The sequence below is a fragment of the Triturus cristatus genome, chromosome 8 (assembly GCF_964204655.1).
Source record: "Triturus cristatus chromosome 8, aTriCri1.1, whole genome shotgun sequence".
Taxonomy (NCBI): Eukaryota; Metazoa; Chordata; class Amphibia; order Caudata; family Salamandridae; genus Triturus; species Triturus cristatus.
Genome location: NC_140591.1, coordinates 68186733 through 68213409, shown reverse-complemented (window position 1 = coordinate 68213409; position 26677 = coordinate 68186733). Strand labels below are relative to the sequence as shown.

Genomic DNA, 26677 nt, shown 5'->3' with positions numbered 1-26677 from the left:
CACGCCGCATTTGTCCTATTAAATTAATGGTCCTACAGATTTACCACATAGTGAGTATCAAATTTAGTCTAGTTCAGCTTAGTTTCATCTGGCATATTGTACATTTGTTAAGAGAAGGATTAGCCTGCTCATCTCCCTAAGCAGCTCCATGATGGTGCCTCTAGGAGCATTTACCGTGCTGGGTAGAAGAGGGCATCTCAGATTAGTATGGAGGTACTCCCCTATTCATTTCTGCTGCCCTGGGACTAGGTGCACAATGTTGCCAGCGTTTGGGACCTGTTCAGGGAACCTGTTTGCACCGGTGGCATTGCTTGCTGCTGTCACAGGTCCATCCTCACATTACTGATGTGGTTCTGATTTGGAACCGACTTGCAGACCATCTCTGCAACCACCCGGTCCAATACCGGCTTTCTCTGTGAGCCATCTCTATGAGGTTGAATGGGTGCCCCAGAGAGTGGAGCCCCTGTCTGTTGCTGCATGAGTGGAGGGGTAAATGCTGGGAATTTAGACAAGGGACAACATTTACTTCCTCTGACTAGGCCCGTCCTCCCTCCCTCCCTGAACTGAGTATTCAGTCAGTACCCGACACACGGTTCTTGAAAGTACAGGTGTGTATCTTGTGACATATTCGGTCCAGGCATGGCAAAGAATATCCAGTCTCCTTTGCTGCCGAGATGTCTGCTAGCTGTCCTCCCTAGCGATGCACCACTGTGATGTCATGTCATGTTAATTTGTAAAGTGCACTATCACCCTGTAGGATATTCTAGTGCTGAAACAGGGCCAAGTCTGGCCTGGCCAAGTGCCAATGAGTGGAAATCTACTTTAATTGCCATGTCTTCAATGGCTCATGAAATTTGAGAATAGAAGAGGCAGCTCTGATGTTTAACAGGAGGTCGTTCCAGGCTTTAGGAGTGTTAAAGAAGGCCCAACAGCTGGCTATCGTTCTACATATGTGCGGAACGTGTTCGAGTAGGAGTCGGGAAGAGCAAAGGTGCCGGATGGCTTTGTGGAAGGACTGTTGGCGTTTGAGATAAGCTGGGCCTGTGTTGTGTAGGGCTTTGAAGGTGTGTGTTAGGAGTTTGAACTGGGCTTATTTTTGTTCTTAAAGTCAGTGGAGCACCCTGATGTGTGGTGTGATGTGCGTGTGGAGTGGAAGGTTGAGTGTGATCCGGGCTCCCGAACTCTAAAAAGTTGGGAGTAGACTGGTAAATTGCTTGCTAATACCGGCGTAAAGGGTCTGTAGTCCAGCTTGCTCGTGAATAGGGCCTGGGTGATGGTTTGCACGGTGCTGGTGGGGAGCCATTTGAAGAGCCATTTAATGACTTTCCTTAGCATATTCAGGGTGTGGAAGCAGGAGACTGTGACGGCATCTGCTTGGGCGGGCATGTTGAGTTGGCTATCAATAATAATAATCCAGAAAGTGTTAGGGCTTGTGTGTCCGAGCTCAGTCAACCAATCAATCAATCAAACCGGATTTGTAAAGCACTGCTTATCACCCGTGAGTGTATCCAGGTGTGGGGGGCGGGGGAGAGTCAGGGGGCTGCTGATGTCTTTTAGTCGAAAAGCCAATTATTTAGGCCTTTCCTAAATTCCTTAAGGTGGGGGCTGTTCAGAGGTGTAGGGGGAAGTCGTTCTACAAGTTTGCAGCCAGGCACAAGAAGGCGAGGGCTGCCTTTCCTGCTTCTGGGCATGTGGGGTTTGTAGGTCAGGGAGCGGGATGCAGAATGTACTTGTCCGACATGTTGATGGAAGTTCACCCTGTGATTGAGGTATGCTGGTCCTTTGTTGTGTAGGGCCCTATAGGCGTGGGCGGGCAGTTTTAACTGGCATATGTGGGTCCATCTCGGGAGGTCGAGGATGAGCCTGGTTGCTGCGTTCTGGGTGGTCTGGAGTCTCTTCAGTAGTTGTGAGGGGATCCTACGTAGAGGGAGTTGCTGCAGTCCAGGGAGCTAGTGATAAGGGCCAGGGTGATAATGCGTCTGGAGCTGATGGGGAGCCACTTGAAGATTTTCCTGAGCATGCGTAGGGTGAGAAAGCATGAGGACGAGACAGAGTTTTATCTGCTTCTTCGTCGTAAGCTTGCTGTCGAGTAGGATGCCGAGGTTCCGTGCATGTTCTGGGAGTGCAGTTGAGTTGCCAAGTTTGGTAGGCCACCAGGAGTCATCCCATAGGGAGGTGATATTAATGAAGATGAGTATCTCTGTTTCGGTGTTGAGTTTGAGGCATCTGTTCTGCATCCAGTCAGCGATGCTGGTCATGCATCTGTGGAAGTTAGATTTGGTGTTAGTGTAGTCTGAGGATAGGGAGGATGAGCTGAGTGTCTTCAGCGTAGAATATGATGTTCATACCGTAGGATCTAACCAGGGTGGCCAAAGGGGTCATGTATGTGTTGAACACGTTTGGACTCTGAGGATTCTTGGGGAACGCCACAGATTATGTTTTTTGGGCCAGAGGTGTAGGGTGGGAGATGGACAATCTAGGTTGTACCAGTGAAGAATGTGATCCTCTAGAGGGATTTCCCTTGGCTCCTCATTTGGTGCAGTCGGTGTAGGAGAGTGTAGTGGGATACAGTGTCAAAGGCTGCGAGAGATCGAGGTGAATCAAGGCGTCAGTTTCTCCCCTGCTAGGAGAGCACTGATGTTATCAGTGGCCATGATCAGGGAGGTTTCTGTGCTGCGATTTAAGCAGAAACCAACCATATGGGTAAGGGTCCAGGAGACTGTTGTTCTCTAAGTGAATGCCGAGTTGGAGGTTTATTGCTTTCTACAGAACTTTAGCAGGGAAAAGAAGCAGGGAGACAGGCGGGTACATTTTTAGGTCTTTGGGGTCCGAGGTGAGTTTTTTGAGGAGCAGTTTGACTTTCGCGTGTTTCCTTCCCTCTGGGTAAGAGACCGAGGTGATGGATGAGTTGATGATTGTGAGGAGATCCTTGCTGATGGTGCCATTCCCCAAAATGAATTTTTGGCTTTCTGCAGAATCCAGAAGTGTTCCACATAGAACTGTGTGGAAAATGTGTTTTTAGTAGAATTTAAAAATTTGCGAACGCTTCTGGGTAAAATGACCTGGTAAGAGCCACACTAGTCACGCACCCCTGGACTCCCCAGGTTGTCTAGCTTTAAAAAATGTGCAGGTTTGCTGGGTGCTGGCTGAGCTAGAGCCCAAAATCCACATCTACCCAATTTCCCCAAAAAGGGTCAGTTTTGAGTGTAAACATTTGATGTATCCATGTTGCGTTTTGGGCCGTTTCCTTACGCAAGCACTATTCCTACTCAAACAAGTGAGGTAATATTTTTAAGGGGAGACTTGTTGGAATACTGGATGTAAGAAGGTTTGTGGCTCTCCACTGATTCTAGAACGCTCCATCCCAGAAATGTGAGAACAAATTTGTTTTTTTAGTCAAAGTTTGAGGTTTGCAGGGGGTTCTGGGTAAAACCCAAACCTGGTGAAAGCCACGCAAGTCACACTACACTGAATTACCCTAGGTGTCTAGTTTCTAAAAATTTACAGGCTTGCTAGGTTTCCCTAGGTGTTGGTTGAGCAGGGGTCCAAAATCCACAGCTACCCACATTGGAAAAAAGGGTCAGTTTTCAGTGGAAAAAATGTGATGCAGCCATGTGGCCATGTGAGGTGAGGTCTACCAGTTAAGGGGTTAAGAGAATTTGTACATTTTATAAAAAAAACATGAAGATGCTTTCTTTTGTGCAGGTTCTTGTAGGTTGAACTGGCGGTGGCTGTAGGTCATATGCTTCAATGTAATTTATTTTCAAATTTCATATAGTTTCCCTTGTGGGGAAACGTCTGCCCTCATGTGGCACAACTGCCTTTCTCTGCCATTGAACCGGCCCTACTGTCCAGTGGGAAAATATAAAGCCAATCTGATCTGAAAGCAAATGGGTCTACAAAGTTTGGTAAATTTGAATGGTCAAAAAAATAGGGCTATTTGTTTAGTTTGGTTCTGGATATAGTGAGTCAAGACCTTGAACACAGGCTGGCAGACCACTTAACAGCATTGTTGAAATGATGTTAAGTAAATGTAAAAATAGGGCATGTCAGGGCGGCATTTTCAGTCTAGTAGTTCAGCTGTTCAACATGATTTAGAGAGTGCGGACACAAGCGATACATGCAGTTTGTGTATGGTCTTTAGAAAGTGCTGCTTAAGGTTCCTTTTTGAAGCAAAGATTGATGGGGCTTGTCTGATATGTACCAGGATAGCATTCGTTTTGCTTCGTGCTAGAATTGGTGTGATAGGTACTCAGGTTTGTTTAGGTGTATTCCCTTGTAGGTAACTCATGCATTCTTATTCAACATTTGAGGAGTCTGACATTTCAAAGAAGCCAACGCAAGGTACGCAAGGACTGCAATCTTCCTGTATCTCAGACTACACAGACTGCTGCTTGGAGGAAACCTTTGTTGACATGTAGGCAGGCCAGTCTGTAGAGCACTGTCATTGTCCATATGTGAAATGACTAAGGCTTGGTTGGGCAATGTTAATGGATGGGACAAACAAATGCAATCAAAATGAATGTCCTCCCAAGGTATTTGTTCCAGGTAGAGACACGTGGTGTCTCAACCTAAGGTGGTCGTCTTGGTTGACGGTCTAGTTGGTACCCTTTTTTAGCCATCACACCACGCGCCAAGTCTAACCCTGATCTGGATGCCCGGGGAGACGCTGTGAGCCCTCACTATATCATAGAAGTAATTGATGTTGGTTAGCACGGAGACTCGGTTGCAAATAATGTGAAGGTGAGCACATCTGGGGTGGACGTTGAATATGGGCCCCCGGTTTGCCACGCATGCTTTACCATGTATTGAAGATGCTCCACATGGGATTATGTGGCAATGGTGACTGAGATATGTAACTTGATGGGGCGATACGCTGTATAAGCAGCCTTATATAGAACGCTTTCCTACTCTTGGTGCATGCTACAGTGATTCTGGGCTTTCAATGCACATGAAACAGTGACTCTGGACGTTCGGGTCTATGTGGTTAGTTGCACAAAGTTGGTTGCCTTGATGGATATTTCTAGCACCACAGATATGAGAGCCGTTTGTCCCACGTTGTTCGTTCCTCATGGCAGGCTATTCAGTGGCACACAAGTTAGATATGGTGGCTACACATATTATGTGTCTTTAAACTGGTACATCTATATGCGACATAGGGTGACACATTTTTGTTGCCCTTATAACAGAATAGGATTATGATATTCAAATAGAAGGCCTCCATATTGGGAAGTTACATACAATTGAGAGTAATTCGTTTTTCCTTATAACTATTAGTTAGTGTATTAAAGGAACAGGCCCTTGAGGTTAATAGACATCCTGGTATATTCTATATTTAGGTGCCAGGTCAGACGGAGTTTTGGCCTTGAGGAGACCCACTATATGTACAACCGTGGGTCAAAACGTTTGTGGGAATCATCAGCAATCATTTTGGTTTCTGGAAAAAGCAGTTAGGCTGGACTGATATGTTTGATTTATGGATACCCACATTGTATATATGTATCATGTGTTAACTACCACACTATTGCACGTATGAGCACTGCACCATCTGCACATTTGTGAATTTCTTGGTCAGCAAAATTAATTAATGAATACAATATAATTTGGAACTTTGTATGTGATCCATAGCACTGACATGAATTTTTACCTCATGGGATGACAAACGTGAGTCACATTGAACCATCTTGTCTTTATTTTGCATGCACCCAGCTTCCGTAGATTGGGCAGACATGGGTTTGGCTCTGTGTCTTTTCTACTCAATCTCAATTGGCCATACATTTTGAAGTAGAAATTGAAAGATCCTAAAAAATAAGAAAGATGCGGAGCAGTGGCCTGTATTTCTTAATAGGTATGAGGATGCCAACAACACCAAAACGAATCCCAAGGTGGTGGTATGAAACTGACCTTGAAGAAACTGAGATACCAAGTAAGACACCATAGGGACAGAGTTAGGGCTTATGCTCCTACTGCCCCACTTTCTCTTTATTTTAGCAGATCACTGAACCACAAGCAAAAGAGAATGAGTGAGAACCAAGGGAAGGAGGACTGACTGGACATGGTTCCTATGCCGGCTGAGATTGCTGGGGGTGCGCCAGTGGTTGTCTCTGGAAATGAGGCATCGGCAGCAGGACTGCTGGCACATGCACCACAAGGAGGTAATGCACAAGACAGTGATGCGATCGACCAACAGAAGAGCACAAATAGCTAGATGAGGTGCAGACTCACTAATTGGGAACAGTTTAGACAGAGTGCATTCAATCCCAGCTGGGCATATATCCCAGCAAACATAGCCCCACTATCACACAAGACAACTTAAGATGAATCGCAGATCAACTGGCTAGGAACAGGATTCAAAGAGAGCGGGCGAGGCATCCCCCTCACTCTAGGGATGCTGATGATAAAGATCATACACAGTTCTGTGAAAAATTGCAAAGTTTGTTTGAAGTGTACAGACCTAAATGGGCTGATGTAAATCAATTGTTCAATGCCAAGCAAGTCAACGCAGTCTCCTCCTCCTGCTTCAACACCCTCCGCATGCTCCGCAAGATCTACAGGTGGATCCTGACAGACACAAAAGGAACAGTCACCCAGGCCCTCGTCAGTAGCAGACTCGACTATGGAAATGCTCTCTACGCGGGAGCCCCGGCCAAGCTCATCAAACGACTGCAACGCATTCAAAACGCCTCGGCACGCCTGATCCTCGACGTACCACGCCACAGCCACATCACCCCCACCTGAGAAACCTGCACTGGCTCCCCGTCAACAGGAGAATCTCTTTTAAACTCCTCATCCACGCACACAAGGCACTCCACAAGACCGGCCCATCCTACCTCAACAGACGGCTCTTCTTTTACGTCCCCAACTGCCAGCTCCGCTCCGCTGACCTCTCCCTCGCCACCATCCCCCGCATCCAAAGAACCACCGCAGGCGGCAGATCCTTCTCTCACCTTGCCGCCAAGACCTGGAACACCCTTCCACTCAGCCTACGACAGACCCAAGACCTGCTGACCTTCAGGAAGCTACTCAAGACCTGGCTGTTCGACCAGTAGCGCCCCCCCCCCCCCTTCCCTTTTTTTCTTCCCCAGCACCTTGAGACCCTCGCGGGTAAGTAGTGCGCTCTACAAATTCCATGATTGATTGATTGATTGATTGTTTGGTGGTGCCAAGTGAATTAAGAGATCAATTGATTGAGAAGTCTGGTTGGGTGAGACAGGATCCAGGGAATGATGAGACTCTGTAAACAGCAAAGGATGCTTTGCTGGATGCAGTTGTGGATATGTGCCCATTAGAAACAGACTGAACTAAGATTTCAAATTGTAAGCAGAATAAAGGAGAATTGCTAGCAGATTATATAGATAGCAGGTTTAGGGATATGTTTGAAAGATATTCGGGCCCTGCTCATCTGACGGAAATGGTTTAGGAAGCCATGGGTGCTGTTCTTGAGTAGGGATTCTTCTTGAATGTGAGAAACAAGTAAGGAATATGCTACTTACCAGTATGCATCTGTTCTTGGCATGTAGAGCTGCAGATCTATACACTGTGCATAGATCGCCATCTGGTGTTGGGCCCGGATGTTTGCAGTTTGTTTTTCCTCTTGGAAAGTCTTTGGAAGTCACGAGTTCGGTGACTCCTCCCTTGGTTCGTATTGCGCATGGGCTTGGGCTCCATCCTCAGATTGTTTTTCGCCAGCAAGGAAAGATGGAGCGTAGTAGTAACAGTAAAGAAACCCATGTGTGTTGTATCTAAATAAGATAAGACTGGAACGGATACAGGTAGCCGGGGAGGCGGGTGGGCGTGTATAGATCTGCAGCTCTACATGCCAAGAACAGATGCATACTGGTAAGTAGCATATTCCGTTCGAGGCATATGAGCTGCAGATTATACACTGTGCAGATTATATAGCAGTACCCAACCCTAGCGGCGACCACCGGAATCCGTTGCTGTTGTTTGAAACAGTGTTTTTAGTACAGCCTGGCCCACACTAGCCTGTTGCTTGGTTTGCACATCTACACAGTAATGTTTTGTGAAAGTGACCATGTCGCTGCTTTGCAGATGTCATCTAGTGGTATGTTTCCTAGAAAAGCCATAGAAGCCCCTATCTTCCTTGTAGAGTGGGCTTTAGGGGGAACAGATAGCGTTCGTTTTGCTTTGTGGTAGCAAATCTGTATGCATTTTACAATCCACCTAGCTATCCCTGATTTAGAAATAGGGTTGCCCTTATGTGGTGGAGAGAAGGAGACAAATAGCTGTTTGGTTTTCCTGAAAGGTTGTGTCCGTTGGATGTAGTAAAGTAAAGCCCTTTTAACATCCAGTGTGTGTAAAGCCCTTTCCGCAACGGTTTGAGGTTGTGAGAAAAAGACTGGTAATTCTACCGACTGGAATAGATGGAATGGAGAAATGACTTTCTGTAGAAATTGTGGGTTGGTGCGGAGTACAACCTTGTTCTGATGCATTTGGAGAAAAGGTTCCTGTAAAGTGAGTGCTTGTATTTCACTAACCCTTCTGAGGGAAGTGATGGCCACTAGAAAAGCTGTTTTCCATGTGAGAAATTGGAGCTCACATTTATGTAATGGTTCGAAAGGGGGTCCTATTAACCGTGTGAGAACTATATTCAAGTTCCAGACAGGTGAGGGTGGTACTCTGGGTGGAATTACTGTTTTGAGGCCTTCCATAAAGGCCTTGATGGCAGGCACTCTGAAAAGTGATAGGTGCTGCCTGTTCTGTAAGTAAGCAGCAATTGCAGCGAGGTGTAACCTAATGGAAGTATATGCTAGATTACACCTTTGTAGATGGAGTAAGTAACATATGATGTGCTGTATGGACACATCTAAAGGATTGATTGTGTTATTGTGGCAGTAAACAACAAATCTTTTCCACTTTGCAGCATAGCATGCCCTAGTAGTAGGGTGTCTAGCTTCCCGGATAATATTCATGCAATAAGGGGGAAGGTTAAGGTATCCGAATTCTAGGACCTCAGGAGCCAGATCGCAAGGTTGAGCTGAGCTGGGTCCGGGTGCCTGATCTCTCTGGGTTAGGAGGCATGGTGAGAGGTGTAGCTTTTGGTGTGGTACTACTGAGAGTTCCAGCAGTGTGGTGTACCACGGTTGTCTGGCCCATGTTGGAGCTACTAGGATCAGTGTTAGGGAATGCTGTTTTAGCTTTCGCACCACTAATGGAATTAGTGGGAGAGGTGGAAAAGTGTATGCGAATTTGTTTGACCAGTTCATCCATATCGCATTGCCTTCGGACAATGGGTGTGGATATCTGGCGGCGAAGCTTGGGCATTTTTTGTTTTCATGGGTGGCGAATAGGTCTATGTGTGGATGCCCCCACTTCTGAAAGAACGGGTGAAGAACTTGTGGGTGAAGTTCCCACTCGTGGATCTGCTGCGTCTGTCTGCTGAGCAGATCTGCCACAGTGTTTTGGACTCCTGGAACGTGTTGGGCCAGGAGAATTTTTTTGTGTGGAATTGCCCATCTCCCTATGCTCTGTGCTAATTGAGAGCTGTGGAGAGTGTGTGCCCCCCTGCTTTTGAATGTAGTACATGGCAGTCATGTTGTCTGTGCGAATGAGGACTGCCTTGCCTGAAATCTGCATCTTGAAGGATTTTAGGGCGAGGAAGATTGCCAGTAACTCCAGATGGTTGATGTGGAGTAACTTCTGTTGAGGCGTCCATGTGCCCTGTGCTGTGAGATGTAACAGATGAGCTCCCCAGCTGGAGAGCGATGCGTCTGTTGTTAGGATTATTTGTGGGACCGGGTCCAGGAACGGTCGACCTCCGGAAAGGTTTGTGGTGTTCCACCACTGCAGAGAGCGATGGGTGCGACCGTCTACCAACACCAGATCTGTCAGTTGTCCCTGGGCCTGTTTCCACTGGCGCGCTAAGCACTCTTGGAGTGGACGCATCTGGAGTCTTGCATGGGGCACTATGAAGATGCAAGAGGCCATCATCCTTATCAGTTGCATAAACACTCTTGCTGGGAGAGAGTGTTGACATATGAATTTTTGACGCAGAGCCTGTATTTTTGAAATCCTGGCAGGATTGGGATAGGCTATGGCTTTTGAGGTGTCTATGGTGGCACCGAGGTATTGTTTTGTGTGTGATGGTACCAGGTGGGATTTTTGATGGTTCACCGTGAAACCTAGCTGGTGGAGTAGTTGGACTGTAGCGGCGGTATGTTGCACACATTGTTCGTAGGACGTGGCTTTCATTAGCCAGTCGTCCAGATACGGGAAGACGTGAATGTGCTGTCTTCTGAGGTGTGCAGCCACTACTGCTAGGCACTTGGTGAATACCCTTGGTGCTGTTGTTACCCCGAACGGGAGCACCTTGAACTGGTAGTGTTGCCCGTCCACCACAAATCTGAGGTACTTTCTGTGAGACTGGTGCACTGGGATGTGAAAGTATGCGTCTTTCAAGTCCAGAGTGGTGAGAAAATCGTTCTGGGAGAGGAGTGGAAGAACCTGTTGAAGGGTTACCATGTGAAAATGGTCTGAATGTAAGTGTTTAGAGGTCTGAGATCTAGGATAGGTCGTAGAGTCTCGTCTGTCTTTGGAATCAGAAAGTACAGGGAGTAGACCCCTAAATTTTGTTGATTTATGGGGACCTGTTCTATGGCTCCATTTTGCAGGAGGGAGATCACCTCCTGTTTTAGTAGCGCAGTATGTTCTTGAGACATAGGGCGGTGCCTGGGTGGAATGTTTGGGGGGGTAGATGTTAGTTCTAGGCAATACCCTGACTGAATAATTTGTGTCACGCATCTGTCTGAGGTGATTGTCTCCCAGATGTGAAGGAAATGTTGTATTCTGCCCCCGACCGGAGTGGAATGGTCTGGAGGGAGCGGGGGAAAGTCATAGGGTAGTAGGTGTGGCAGAGCGGGCGGTATTTGTTTTGCCTCTGCCCTTATTATTATTGCCTCTGTATCCGACTCTTTGATAACCCTTTGTGAAGGTAGATTGAGGAGGGGATTTGTAGGACGTGGATGCACTATCCGAGGAGTAGCCTCTGCCCGTGCCTCAAAAGGAAGAGCGGCGAAAGGAGCGCCTAGGAGTGTGTGACTGTAGGGCTCCCATGGATTTCGCCGTGTCAGTATCTTTTTTCATCTTTTCGAGGGCTTCATCACCTTTTGGGCCAAATAGATGATCTTGGTCGAATGGGTGGTTTAATATAGAGGCTTGTACCTCAGGTTTAAAACCTGAAACTCTGAGCCAGGCATGGCGATGGAGAAGGACACTGGTGTTTATGGCCCTGGAGGCTGTATCTGCTGCATCTAGGGCACAGCGAATAGAGGTATTAGTTATTATTTTTCCCTCTTGGATCAATTCATTGGCCCTGTTCTTGTATTTTTCAGGGAGGTGGTGCATGATGGCCTCTAACTCATCATAATGCGCCCTGTCGTATCTGGCCAATAGCGCTTGCGTGTTGGCGATACGCCATATGTTGGCGGCTTGTGACGCAGTGCGCTTCCCTGACGCGTCTAGGAGCTTGGACTCTTTGTCAGATGGTGGTGCTTTCCCTGACGCCTGAGAATTTGAGCGCTTCCTAGCTGTAGATACCACTAGGGAATCCAATGGTGCAGGACCTTTAATGTATGAAGGGTCTGTGGGGGCGGCTTTGTATTTTTTCTCTATACGGGGGTTTAGGACCCTGGCCCTGACTGGGTCTTTAAAAACCTCTGGTGCATGTTTAATTACTCCCTTTAACATAGGTAGAATGGCAGTAGACCTATGTGCATTTTCGAAGGTGTCTAGGAGAAAATCTTCCTCCACTGGATCAGTATGTAACTCCACCCCATGGTAGTGTGCCGCCCTTTGTAATAGGTGGTGAAAACCTAAGGAATCTTCAGGTGGGGATGGCCTAGATGGGTAAAGGTCATCCTGTGGGACAACTGGGATGTCCGGATTATTATAGTCGTCCCATGGGTCTGGTGATCCAGTAGGGGTGGGGTCTTGTGGCACATCTGCTGGATCATAATATGGGTCTCCTAAATCGTCTGGCAGGAGACAAGGTTGGGGAACGATGAGGTGGGGGTGGAGAGGGTGGAGGTGGGGAGGGTGGAGGAGGAGGGGAAGGCACTCTGAAAGGGGAGGTAGCAGTGTCTTTCCTCTTTGGAGGTGGAGGTGGAGCTGGTTTGTCCAAGTGTCTCTTTTTTGTAGACAATGTCAAATGTCCAGTTTTTGGATCCTTGGTGAGCGTCTTTTGGAGAGGATCCGGTGTGAAAAGTTCTTGCGACACTGGTTGTTCGGTCGGCGCCGAAGTTTTCGGGGCCGACGGCTTTTTAGGCTTGTCTAAGCCGTGCTTCTTTGGGACCTCCGATTTTTTGGTCGGTGCCAAAGTGGCCTTCGGCACGGGAGTGTCGGTGCCGAGGGCCTTGTGATGTTTGGTCGGCACCGGAAGGGCAGGTTTCGACACCGAAGGCTTTGGTACTGGGTTCGGTGTGGAGACGGAGGCCGATCTTTTCTTCGGAGCCGAAGAGTGTTTTTCGGTACCGGTGGTCCGCTGGCTCGAGCCCGAGCTGCCGGAAGGCTTAATAGGCTTCTTTACCGGGCCCGAAGGTGGGGTGTGAGAAGCAGTATCCTTGGTCTTGCCTAGGCCCGAAGGCGAAGGTGTGACCGAAGCCTTTGTGGGTATCGGCGTGGGTGTGGGAGGGGGTATTGTACTCACGACCCTCTGCGCCGGGGTGATGTCCTCCACATTGGAGTCGTCGGCCTCAGAAGCACTGACGAGGTCGTCGTCCTCTTCTTCGATGTTTTGCTGTCCCGGAGCTTCGACGTCGTCCCCGAAGATGTCGACTGGAGCGGAGGTCGAGGAGTGCGCCATATTGCGTCTAGCCCGTCGATCTCGAATAGTCTTTTTAGAGCGAAAAGACTTGCAGGCGGGACAGTCTTGAGCCTTGTGTCCAGGGGAGAGGCAGAGGTTGCACACCTCGTGGACATCGGTGTGGGGAAACTTGGACCCACATCGAGGGCACTTCTTGAAAGGAGTTCTTTCCATCAGCCGAGACAGGAGCCGGAATAGGCCCGAAGGCCGCCGTCTACGACCGTAATCGGAGAAGTGCCGAAGAGAAGGTGATTAAGATGATTTATTATCTGAAGGAGCTCGATGAGCGAGGATTTTTGCGTCGATCGTTGAACTGGGAAAGTTCGGAACCGGAGCGCGAAGTATTACATCCGAGCCCGATGGCGGAAAAAAACAATCTGAGGATGGAGCCCAAGCCCATGCGCAATACGAACCAAGGGAGGAGTCACCGAACTCGTGACTTCCAAAGACTTTCCAAGAGGAAAAACAAACTGCAAACATCCGGGCCCAACACCAGATGGCGATCTATGCACAGTGTATAATCTGCAGCTCATATGCCTCGAACATGGTATTTCAATTGGATAGCAAACTAAAAAGCTGGCTAAATTAGTGATGGTGGCAAACCATTGTATGACATCACTAGAACGAAAGAAAGAACCTGCCAAATCAAAACTGTCTTTTAAATTATAGAATATGCAACAGAATGTGAAGGAAGTGGATGTGCAGCTCATGCAAGGGGGGACAGGTGGATGGAAGTGTGGGGGAGAGAAGCCTCAGGTGCAGAGAAGGGTTATGTTCTGCCTGCAGGCAGTTTTGACATTGGAAGGGAGATCGTCCTAATGCTGAACACCCTTATTCTCACAGATCAGAAGGGTCACTATATTGATTGTATGATAAACTGAAAACCCACCACAGCCTTACTGATACTGTTACACACTGTTCTGCTATGAGAACCTCTGAGCTCTCCTCGCTATCTCTCAGGTGGTGCCCATTGACTAAGTCTGCAGTTCTAACCCTGTTTCCACAGCCCTTGATGATATCACAGACAAACATGCGCTCCTCTTAAGCCCTGTTGTGCTATTTTCTGTACACCAGATGGAGTCTAACCTAATATGCCACAGAAAATGGAAAACGAGTTCCCTGCCCCGTTGTACAAAACATATTGCCAGCCTGTTACTGATAGCCATGAAATATCTATAGAACTGCCAGTTGCTTTCTCAGAGACCTTCCACGGTGTGGTCCACAGGGAGCAATGACGTGAGGTGCATTTTGTCCATGGATCCAGCAAACATCAACCCAAAGAAATGACGGTCTCGTATTCCACAGCATCCTCAAAAGCCTGAAGCCGAGGCAGAAATTCGACCACACAATGCGGATGACACCAAGCAAGGTGTTTGGTACCAATTCTTAGAATACTCGTATGCTTCCTCTCAAAAAGTTGGGAAAGACCAATGTGGACAGATTTGTTCAAGAATTTAAGGTCAATAAATTATGTTGTTATCTTTCGCTTTCCTGTGGTTCCCAGACCTGCTATGTGCTATGATTCTTTCCTGTAACACCAGAAATGCCCTATGGTTTATGGTGGTAAATTTTTGTTCTGCCTTCTTCCCCATACTCATCCAAGCTTCTCTTCACATTTTCATTAGGTGGAACCCAGCTGGTGTGGCGGAGGCTCCCTCAAAAATGTACGGAGACTTTGTCCATCCGTTGCCAAGTCTTGAAAAATATTTGGTCACCTTGGTCTTTCCTGGAGGCTCAACTTTAGTCCACTACATTGATGACCTTTTCCTAGCCTGCTACTTCCGTGCACTGCAAAACCAAGTATGTATACCTTCTCTCTAAATTAGCTAAGAAACTGCATAAGGCTTCAAAGGACAAACTGCAAATTTGCCCTCTCTGTGTGCATTATTTTGGTCATGAGCTCTCTGGCAAAGTGCCACTTATGAACAGAATAGATTTAAGTTACCACATTCGATTACCATCTCCCACGTATGAACATTCTTGGGTGTGGCTAGGGACTCTATATAATGGATCCTTGGGTATGCTGCTATTGCAAAGCCCTTGCAAAACTATCTGAACAAAAGCCACACCTGAACCTTTGCAGTAGTCTGAACAGGCTGAACATGCATTTGTACAGATAACACAAATGCTCGCCTCTGCGCATGCCCAGGGCTCCTTGATGGCGCAAGTGTCTGCGTGCTAGTATCAAGCACTGCTGCCGCTTTTGTTACAGGGGGCCGATATTGTAAAACTGGCCCCCACCCTTCCGGCCCACCAAGAAAATGCCCGGTGCCCGCTATGGCCAGTCTGGTCCTGCTAACAAATGCTACTAACCAAAATGTGCACCCATTCCAGAGTCTCATCCTCTGTTGCAGGTGATTATCGAAAGGAGACTCTAGGCCCTGGGGGTATCCTTCAAAGGATTATGAAGCCCCCACACACCGAAGTGTCATGCTTCATCATCGGACCTGCTCCTCGTTGGGCGGGCGCTGCAATGCAAGAGAGGCATCCACATGGGGGCTCTTTATCAAAGGTCTTTTTCCATTGCGAACCCGCTGAGATGAGCCTAATCCTATAGTGAAAGGTAGAGGTGTGTGATGTGCTGCAGGGTGTCATAAAACAATATGAATAAAAAAAAGTTACAAATCCCAGGACACTTTTAATCAGATTCATGGGAGGTACAAAGTGCAAACTAAATAAGACCAGCCAGGGACCTGTAAACTGGTGCGCCATCAGCTGCACCCAACACTATGCTTAGGATCATATCTAAGGGGTTAAAAAGATAAACAAAGTCGGAGTGAAGTCTGTCCGACATAAAGTGAGACAGATAATGAAACATCAAAGTAAACTCTTGCCAGCGTTAGGGACGCAAATCCGATGAAGTGACCTCCAATTTAGTAGAAGCCCAGCAGTCCTCCTACTGAAGTCTCGGTGCGCCAGTAGAATATACCGAAGCCGCCAGGACCGGAAGTTTCAGGAGCTCTCAATTAGCAGGCAGCCAATCGGATGATGCTGGCTGCCAGACCGCGACTCCAGCTACACGGGTACCCATATTGGAGGTAAGCACGATCTTGTGTCAGATGACATGGTGCATTGAAATGCAAAGTACAATCCATTGCTAAGGGAGACAAGGTTCAATACACATGCTATGAAAGCTTCAAAAAACGAAAAACATGATACAAAAATAAATGTACTCTTCGGGCGCATGAGGGTGTCTGGTATCAAAGTTTGATGACTCTGGCTTACTGAAAAATAAGGCCTCATTTCAAAATGTCTCAGGTGGCAACCTATCGCCACAGTGGTCGTGATAAAGGACTGAAACAAAAGCCCACAGAAAAGGCATGGTTTTCGAATTATATTGCCAGAAAGTTATTTTTGGCTAAAATAAGTAGCTTATATGCATCTCTAGGACAACAATATGTCACTCACATGTGTCACAGAGACAACATTGGTGTTTGTTGGACTAACCCAAATGTCAATACTTCTGGAGAGACACTCATGTTAGGGGGAGTGAAGGTTGAGGGGTGCCGTACCCCAGTGTTTGTGTGTCTTCTTTCAATGTCAGGTTCATCTTTCTCATGACATCCTCCTCTCCACCCTAAAGGCCGCTGGTATCCATGGCATGGCTTTAGCCTGGATTGCCAGTTTTTTGTCCGCACGCACTTTTCAGGTCTTTTCCCCCACTTCTGTTTCCACCGCTCTCCCGTCCCCTCACGGTGTACCCCAGGGCTCTATCTTGAGCCCCCTCTTTTTCAATATTTATGTCAGTCCTCTCGCCTCTCTGGCAGAACAATATGGTCTCTCTATATTTTCATATGCGGACGACACCCAAATTATTTTCTCTCTCTCTTCTAATAAACACGCCCCTACTTCATCTCTCCGATCTGGGCTCATCAATATTGCCAACTGGATGCAGACCAATAAATTAAAACTAAACAGCGACAAAACCGAACTTCTTCTATTCGGTCCTGACACCTCTCTCTGGGGCCCGAAGTATTGGCCTCTGCAAATGGGTCCCCTGCCGGCTCCATCTACCATGGCTCGTAACCTGGGAGTTACATTTGACAACCAATTGTCCATGAAGCAGCATGCTGTGAAAGTCTCAGCCATCTGTACTAATATCATGCGATGGCTGAGAAAAATAGCATGGATGCTGCCGCCAGATACCCTAAGAACTGTGGTCCAGGCATTAGTAACCTCCAGGTTAGACTATGGTAACGTGCTCCTCCTTGGGGCCAACAAGGAAGTAACACGTAAATTACAGGTGGTGCAAAACATGGCAGCTCGCCTGCTCTGCAATTTGCCCAGAACTGCCTCTGCTGCTGTTTCCCTGCGCAGCCTTCATTGGCTGCGCATCGAATCTAGAGCAAAGTTCAAAGCTCTCTGTTATATGCACCGGATAAAAACAGGCAACTCCCCCCTCTACCTCTCCACTCTGGTTCAACCGTACTGTCCTGTGTGTACCCTCAGATCCTCCTCTCTTGGCACCTTCTCCGTGCCACGTTTCAAACGCACCAGAGTTGGTGGTCGCTCCTTTTCCTATCTGGCGCCATCACTCTGGAACACACTCCCTATTTCTCTGCGCTTTGAAACTTGCTACCTGAAATTCAGGAAGGGCCTAAAAACCTGGCTTTTCTCTGCTTAAACCCCTCTTCCATCTCGTCTCCCTGCTTCTCTTCCTCTGTCAGCGCCGGGAAACCCCCGGGTATCTGTGCGCTTTACAAACCCAAATATAATAATAATCTTTGGAGAAGATTTTTCGAAAGAAATTCTGTACCTCGCTTCTGAGCCCAAAAGGGTCCTTTCTAGGGGTAGTGACAGATCCACCCCACGTCCACAACAGTCCTTTATGGTCACTCAACTTTGTGTCGTCCTGTCCAGTGACATGGAGTCGAGCTACCAAAAAGGACTTGCTGTGAACCTTTCCCACAGGAACTTGAGTGACCTTGAGGTCCGATTTTTTAACAAAGGTCCTGGATTTGTCCAGAAGTGACATGCAGAATTTATTTTGCAAAATAAAACTGAGCTCTTTCTCCTCCAAAGGGGAAGGTTAATTTAATCCAGGTGTCTCCATCCAGTTGATCACGAGCTACCAGTAACTCACAGACACCTTCAGTGTAGCTCGTAATCTTGAGTTAATTTTTAAATAAGCACAGGGTCACTTTTTCCTTTTTAAGTTAAGGAAAGGCTGTGTTTATTTTACATTATTATCATCAGGCTGCAGTTAGCATGGTCGGATTATGAGCAGTGCTCAGCCAGATTTATCTGGTGACAAATTGAAGCACTGAGGTATTTAACTCTTAAATAAAAATGTTTCCCAACCTAATATTGGAGGTGAGAACAAAATGATGTTTCTGAATGCTTTGCAATGGAGAAAAATGTAATGAAAAGTTACATTAATGATTAAGTGAGGGGTCTCCAACCTTTTCTGTAATAATGTTTATGTTCAATGAAAATCGTCCAGAGCTACTTCTATTATTAGTGTTGGAATAATGACCACACCAGACATGATTACATTAGTGGCCGCCCTATACAAGATTAATAGCCGTGATCCCCTCAGCTCAGTACGTTGAAGCAGGGCTGCCAGCAGTAATGTAAAAAGGCTGTTTTTAATTTGGAATGGCTCCGAGATCATGCATTATTTGGAATATTATGATTTATCAATGAAATATCAGCTTCAATATACAAAGGAAATACATTTTTCTCCAAAACGTCAGCTTATCAGAGCTGAAAATATACACATTTTATTGCGAAATCCTGCTTTTCCTTTTTGGGATACATATATTAATTCAAGCACGTAAACGCTTGGCTGCACAAAGGATGGTTACTCAAAGGTCGCTGGAGAGCTGGCAGCCGGTCCCGAGCTACTCGCTGGAGAAGCCTGGCCCAATCAACCCATGTGGAAGAGCTCACGACACACAGGAATCATTGTGCACAACTTAGTAAGAGAAGGGTAAAGAAATGAATCATGTTCTTACCAACCTAAAAATGCCACTGCCAATAAACAGACAATCACAGCAGCAATAAGGCCATCCCATCCACGGTTGTTTTTTCCTGCAAGGGAAATAAAATATGGTGAGAATAAAAATATGTCAATCCATCCCACCCCTAGATGTAATCCAAGCACAAAAGACCTCGTCCACAAGAAGAGAAAGCCACACCTGTGGCCACCTGAAAGTGACAGAAGACGTCATCACTGCATCAGTACATTGCATAAATGGTGTTTAAAACAACTGGTTCCTCGGTATCATTAGCCCATATCTTTGATCCAGCCTGATCCCCTTTGGGGTGTTTGTAGTAAATAGCATTTCAACCCCAAAATCATGCTTGGTGTAAAAATCATTTACCCTTGACGCCTCAGACATTAGATGATCTTTCTTGAGTGGCGGGTGGTGTCTCTTGAAGGTGGACTGCATACATAGAATACCCTCTCGCCGGTATTTACAAAGCGCTAACTCCATCTCCCACAGTAAGGAAGCGCTTAACAGGAGCACTAGTTACATTTCCACATGTAAATGTACACATGTAAATGTAGCTAGTGCTCATGTTAAGGGCTCCATACTGTGAAAGGTCAAGTTCGCGCTATGTAAATACCGGAAGGGGGGGGGGGGGGGGAGACCAACAGTATGATGCTGTATGATGCTTTTAATGGCCATGTGACATTAAAATGTGAATTTTGGATGTCACAATGCCATTAGATATTAGATAGAACAATGGTTAAACAGGGCCAGTGGTGCCGTAAAAGTTCCTTTTCAGGGAAAGAAAGAAGTTTTTTCCATTTAGGTCGAATACATTCTCATTTGGGACTCAAGAGTATACATTCCATAATGGAAAGCGACCGGTATGAAACAGGACAACCTCCAATATTTCTTTATATTTATATAGGGCAATTAATTTATTCATTTTAACTTATCAATTCATTTTTTGGAATATTAATATACTCTTCTTTTGTGTTTTCTCAATCCACTGCTCACAAACAAGTGAAAGGAAGGTGCTCTAGTGAGTGGGAGAAGGTAAAAGCACGCAACTCTTACAAAAACAACATTAAACTCCTATTGATGAATTTATATAATAAAATATGGAGTCAATTAGTTATAAGGTCGACAGCGTTTCAATCTCATTCAATGTAGACCATCATCAGGACAGGTGTTTGAGCACCTAGTATCATTGTGTGGCAAGTCTATTAGTATATGTCGCTTTGTGTGGAAGGGACACAGTTATAGCTACAAAGGTGCACCCTTGATGACTACCGTAAGGCACAGTTTTATTTTCTTGTGCCGGTAGCGGACCGCCATTGTAGTGTCCTGCAGGACACGTTCTAGTGTTCAGCAGGAAGCTGTACTCCCAGCCACTCCCTCGAGGGCTGGACACACTTGCACCCCCACACCCATCCATCACGGGTGTCACGAGTGACATGGCTCCGCCAATAAAAGGGCCCGGATGCACGTGCTCGAGGCCAGTTACTGCACCACAATACCAAGCATCTGTGTCCATCATATCGGGTCATGCGGGCCTGAGGCCCGACACCACAGCCATAACGGGTTCAAAGGCCGTAGAGTTCATCTTGTCTTGTGTGGCTGGAAGAGGTGTAAATAACCCCCTCGAGGCAGTGAATTCCAAACAGGGATGGCAATGCTCGTGCTATGGGGGGCTTGGGGCGGCGCTCAATCCTCTTGGCTCCAGATTCTGAGTGATTCGACAGACAATTAGAAGCTTGCGGCTGCTACACGTCTATTGTTTTTCCCCGGTATTCACATAGCACAAACTCGATCTCTTACAGTATGGGAACACTTAACAAGAGCACTAGTTACATTTACGCAGGACTCAAACACACCTTACCTGATCATCTTTCCAAGCCGGGCCGACTCTTTTAAATCCACTGCGCTCCCTGTCTGCTGCACTGAAGAGCTCTGCATGTTGAGCATGGGTAAACTGCGAACCTCAGCCAGTGAAAGCATTGATCTCATGCTGTTTATAATAGTTAAGAGCACTGTGAGGATTGGCTGGGTCAGACAAACACAACGCTCGATCGGAGTCCGATGGGGCTGTGTGTCTGGTTCCCCAGCTCATAGACACCGATGACTGAGAAAGCCTGAAATGCGCATGTCAGGCTGGCCACAAGCAAAAGACCAGCCAACCTGAGATGCGCAGTTCAGATACATAGCCCAATGGTCATGGCATGTAAACCACGCCTCCTGCCTGCCAACATACTGTGAGCTCTATACCTGGTGGCTGGCAGGGGGTCAATACCCTCTTGCCTTTATGAGAAACCGGCCCTGATCATTTTATTGTTTTTGCAATACAAAGAAAGTAAACTGTTGCACAGGAGTTAAGCAATCCCCCACAAAACCTCAGGGCAAAACATACCATACATAGTTGCTACCAAACAAGGTGGACAACTCCTGGTTAGGAAAACAAATATAAAGTGCTGTAACATGCCATTATGTTTGCGTAGTCCCACCATTTGCCCATATCTGTAACAGTTTATTTGGGCATCAACATGCTGTGTAGACCATTTCTTCTGTAACTGCACAAAATTCCCTCCCACTAAGACAGTCCGCAAACAGAGATGTGTCTGTGGCCCACCAGTGATTTGCAATATCTCTCTTGGCCAATACTGGACTCCTACCTACAAAAACTTTCCTATATCGCGTACCACGCCATCCATTGGGGATTCCCAATATCAGCATGTTCATATCCATAGGGATCTTCTTTCCCATCACTTCATCCAGAATTCGGACTACTTGCTTCCAGTCGATATTTACCTTTGGGCAGTCCGATATAACATGATAAAATGAAGTCTTCGGATCATCACAAATAGCACACCAAGGCTTTGGAAGTTTACCCATTTTCCATAGCCTTTCAGGTCAATAATAAGACCTGTGAACATATTTCAACACCAGGCTTAGACTCGAAGAAATTTCCAGCGTGTGGAACTGCCATCTTTGCCTCCGCCCAGTCACCATTCTCTAGCGGGGCCACATGTGCCTCCCATTTTTGCCTCAAGATCAATAATGGGTCTGGGGAATTAACAAGCAGTGAACGGTAAAGTTTTGAAATTCCCTTGGCGCCTAGTTTCTCCACAACCAGTTTCACGTCCAGCAGATTATAGTCAGGGGCAACCCTGTAGTATTCCATGGTAGGACGCATCTACAAATATCGAAAAAAAACTTTGATTTATGTAGTTGGAACTCATAGTACCTTGAGACCAACACCCCCTAAAACTGATATACCAATTAAGTCCCATCCATGGAACCCTTCTAGTTTAGCCGTGTTAGACCTGGCATCCTTGGCGTGGTTTTTCCATTACCTTTTGCCTCCAGATCTCCTGTTTTTGCTGACTTTGTTTTTGCTGGCCTAGGGACTCTGTGCAATTCACCACTGCTAGCCAGTGCTAAAGTACTTGTGCTCTCTAGTTAAAACATGTTAGCTTATACCCGAAAGGCTATTAATTGACTTGTACGTCCTTAGTAAAGTGGCACTACCTGTGCCAAGGGTCTGTAAATTAAATGCTACTACTGACTGTGCTACTTCCTTAAGTAGCACTTTAAACATGTCTCAAGCATGCCATTGCAGCCTGTGTGGCTGCCGTATTAAACTGCCATTTCGACCTGGCAAAATGAACAAGCCTTCCTTTTTAATACATACGAGTCACCCCTAGGGAAGGCCCTAAATAGCCCTAAGGGCACAGTGCAATGTATTTAAAAGGTAGGGCATGTATTTTTAAGTTTCACATGTCCTGGTAGCAAAACAACTCTCAAATACATTTTTCACTACTGCAAGGCCTATCTCTCCCATAGGATAACATTGGAGTACCTTATTACATTTTAAAAATGTAATTACCCAGTACATGATTGGTGTCTTTGGAATCGCAATTTAAAATCCTAACTTATGGTGAAGTCGGATTTTTAATTATATTACTGAAAATGTCACTTCTAGAAAGTTCGTAACAAAGGGGAGTGATCCTGTTCTGGAACTAGGGGGCTGGGATCAAATAAAGTTTGAGCAATATAAGGATACCCCCTATACCACTGATCTTGTTTTTCTGAAGTGACGATACATCACCTGCTCGCATCTCTAACTGTCGTTTATGACCATTATAGTTGCTAAACTTTGCCTTCAATCGCTCATTTACTTCATATCTATTAATGTAAATTTGTGCACCTATTATATTGCATAAAGAGAAGACATGTCATTTGTAAAGTGTGTTTATCACTTGATGTCAGTATTTTTACTTCAGACACCACTCGAAATACATTCAATAGTGTGTCAAAGATAAGTTATGTACAGTTTGTATAAATCCTTATACGCACAACACCATAAAAACATATATCCATTTAGGGGAGAGGAGTTGGCCTAACGGCTAGGGCACTCGACCTCAGACCTGGGGAACTGGGTTGGAGTCTCGGTAATGACACTGAACATCCTGTGATTCTGGGCAAATCACTTAATCTCCCCGTGCCTAACAAAAAATTAATGTGTGTCCTCATGTAACGTAACTGGTGCTATGTAAAGCGCTCTGATACCTGATTTGATTCAGGTCAAGTTCGCGCTATATAAAACTCTGCAAAAAAAAAAGAAAATATAGACAAAATACAGAATTGCTACATACACACATTACATTTCTCCATGTATTTTTAGGTCGAGCAAGACCTGCTGTAACCACTTGTACTGAGTGTAATCCCGCCTGCCGCTTGCCATTGGTTCACTCGTGAGTCACCTTTATTTCTTGGCTCCTGATTGGCTGGTACTCTTGGTACATCATTTCCGTTTTTAAGGCCAGGAGCACAGGCCAACTACAGTTTCTTTACACTGTTCTTCAATATGTATTTATTTGGGGACTCCTTATTTTTTAGCATGGGCGCCGCACTTTGCTTCTGCATGCCTGCAGTCATGCACATACCGGGCGTCGTAATGCTCGCAACACCTCTATTTTTAAAGAATGCTAAACTTTTTAACTCAGCGCGGTGCCCATTTATTTTAATTTCATCTGCAGCTTCAAAGCTTTTTAATTTTATTTGCAGCTTCAAAGCTGCAGCTGCCTATTTGACGCTCCTCCCACGTCTTCATCAGCGGCCGGCCTCAGCCTCTTCCGGATCACCACTCCAGCCGCAGAGGCCACGGTGATCAGCCGCTGTGCCAGGCTAAGACCTGACTGCCTCACCTCCTCCCCTGCAGCAGCTGATCAGCAGCCCACAACACCAGAATAAGTTGTGTGGCATGCAGGAACTGCGGATAGTAAGTATTACCTTTACCCCCATGCTGTTTGTTTCTTTTTTTATTTCAATTTTTTGGCTTAGTATTTGCCGCCAAAAAATAAAAACATGTTCCCTAATGCCGAAGTCTGCAGCTCAGGCCATGGTGCCATATCCTCTGCCACTGTGCTGCTTTTTTTTTGGGAATTTTTGGCGCTTATTTTATAATCACTGCACCCACTTCATGGGCTGCCGCGCTATAACTTGCAGTTCCTGCGAGGAAAGGGCAACTGACCTGCAGTGCTAGCATGTTGGGAGCTGGGTTTGTATTAGGTGGCGCTGTAGGACGGGAGTCAGTGTGGAGTGTACGATATACCAAACACTACCTAACTGCTGGACGGGGCACTACTTCCTGTAATGTGTTCCCGGCACTCCAAATCTGCTGTCTGGCTCAGGGTGCAGTGGCACAACTGTGGAGCTGCAGTCCATACAGGCAGCAGCTGGTCTGTTATGTTTTTTAGGTCTCGGCTAGCAAAGGCTGCGCTTGCGCAGTCTCGCTGTCGAGATTTTATGTTTTCTAGCAGTGGGGCTTGAACCCACCCCTCTTCTCCTTTGGCTGGCCTCTTAAATGCTGGTCAGCCATTGGAGAAGAGCTTTGTCTGTCAATTCAAGCCCCGTCTTTTTCGGATTCGGGGGTGTGTTTTTTCGCTTTGAGTCCTTCCCCTACACACTTTCTCCTCTTCCAAAAGGCCGCGTGCTGCTCTGGTCTCAAGCTTGAGAAGGCACATACTGCTGTCACCCTGGAACGAGGTCTGTGTAAGTACACACTCAAAGTAAACAAGCATTGGCATAGCCACTAGGTCTCGCCTTTGGGACCTTATAAGTGTTTAGCCATGCAACAGTTATAGGATATTGTGCTGCATAACTAAATACTTATAAGGTCCCAAAAGTGAGACCTATTGGCTATGCCAATGCTTGTTTCTATAATGCCCATTCTATTATCTCTCCTCACTCTCTCTCACGCACACTTATCTATCTGTTTCTGGCGGTTTCACACACATACACACAAACGCTTTCTTTATAAATTTCATTTCGTACAAACTGCAATATTAAGTTATTTCTGTCTGACAAATACAAAACACACATAAGATCAAAATTAAACAGCCATTTGCAGTGCATTAGGTCTCGCATTACTGAAAGTTTTCCCTATTTGGCATACCAATAATAATGCAACGTCTATAGCGCAAACTTTCTGTAATGCGAGACCTATTGCTTTGCAAATGCTTGTTACTTCAGACACCACCCGAAATACATTCAGTAGCATGCCACAGATAAGTTATGTACAGTTTGTATAAATCCTTATACGTGCAACACCATAAAAACATATATAGTCAAAATACAGAATTGTTACATAAACACCTTCAATTTTTCCATGCATGACATATCTAATCACAATTAGTGTGTGTTATAAACAAAAGTGTCCTACAGTGTAACCCAGAGGACGCTACATGTTTGAATCAGTGGGAACTTGTTTTGACCCTTAGTGATGAGGACAAATGGTACTACTTGGTCCTTTAGTGGTCGGAGGTCATTCAAGAGGCCCTAAAGGTATCAATACTCTATTCTCCTGTTACATAGATTACTTCTTTCTTTATAGTAGAATGGACACTTAGTTTTATGCGCGGATGCATTTGACCTTCTTGTGGGGTCTGGGTATTTTTTGATGAAGGTCTACTACAGGACTGGTGGAATGCTGATACAGGACACTTTCAAAAGGTGAAACATCCAATCGAGGGGCTCCACCTCCAAGAGGGTGTGGTCTAGGCCACGTGCACAACGCTCTGGATTCAATGGCTGTTGGCATTCAAATTTACTTCTTGTCAGGTCCAATCAATTTAAACAAGGCTTCGCTCCCCATCATGGTTATCGGCAACTAAGTCAATCTCTTCATATCTGATGTAGTCTCGTAAGCAAAATGAGTATATTTAGCTCCAATTCTCTTTCAGGGCATTGCACAATTTCCATTCCCAGATATCAGAAATGGTTTCTGCTTTTCTCATACAAACAGCCTCAAGACCCTTAGGTGTTCTCCTGTTATGTGCACATTGATGTTTTCTCCCCAGTTAACTATCATATCCGATGCTTCTCTGTAAATCTTCAGTATTTATATAAGAAACAGGATAGACCGGTCTATGTTTTGTAAGTAGAGTAGCAGATCGTACAAGGATACTCGGTCTTCATGATAGGTAGACCAACGGAACCAAAGTATTTGAGCACCCACTTGCAGCCACGCAGTCAAGGGCCCGATGGCTGATGTGAATAACAGGGGTGGCAGTGCCTCCCCTGCCTCGTGCTTCTATTGATCGAAAATGGGTCTGACAATACACCGTTCACCCAGACTTGGCCCATGAGTCCGCGTACCTGGTTTTTACGTAACATTTAAGTCGAGTTCCAAAGTTCATACGTTCAAGGACATGGAAGAGAAAAGACCAGCTGACTGTATCAAAGTCCTTCTCTATGTCTAACAAAATGAAACTTCCCATAGCCCAATAATCGGTTCCTATTAGCCGTAAGCAGTGTCTAGTGCTCCTCTTAGAGATCAAATAATTTTGGTCCTCTCTCACTAATGAGCAGATTACTTTCGACAGCCTTTCGCAACCAACTTGACCTTGTTAAGAACCCA

General features: G+C 46.1%; 1 protein-coding gene across 2 annotated transcripts in view; it reads right to left on the bottom strand.

Annotated features, from left to right (window-relative positions):
• The window catches only part of LOC146801342 (uncharacterized), a 425312-nt gene that overhangs the window by 220873 nt on the left and 177762 nt on the right, over window positions 1-26677 (bottom strand). For both annotated transcript variants that reach the window (XM_085620993.1, XM_085620994.1), the window contains exon 4: window positions 18782-18853. In XM_085620993.1, coding sequence (XP_085477119.1) covers window positions 18782-18853 — 72 coding nt within the window. The remainder of the gene's footprint in view (window positions 1-18781; window positions 18854-26677) is intronic.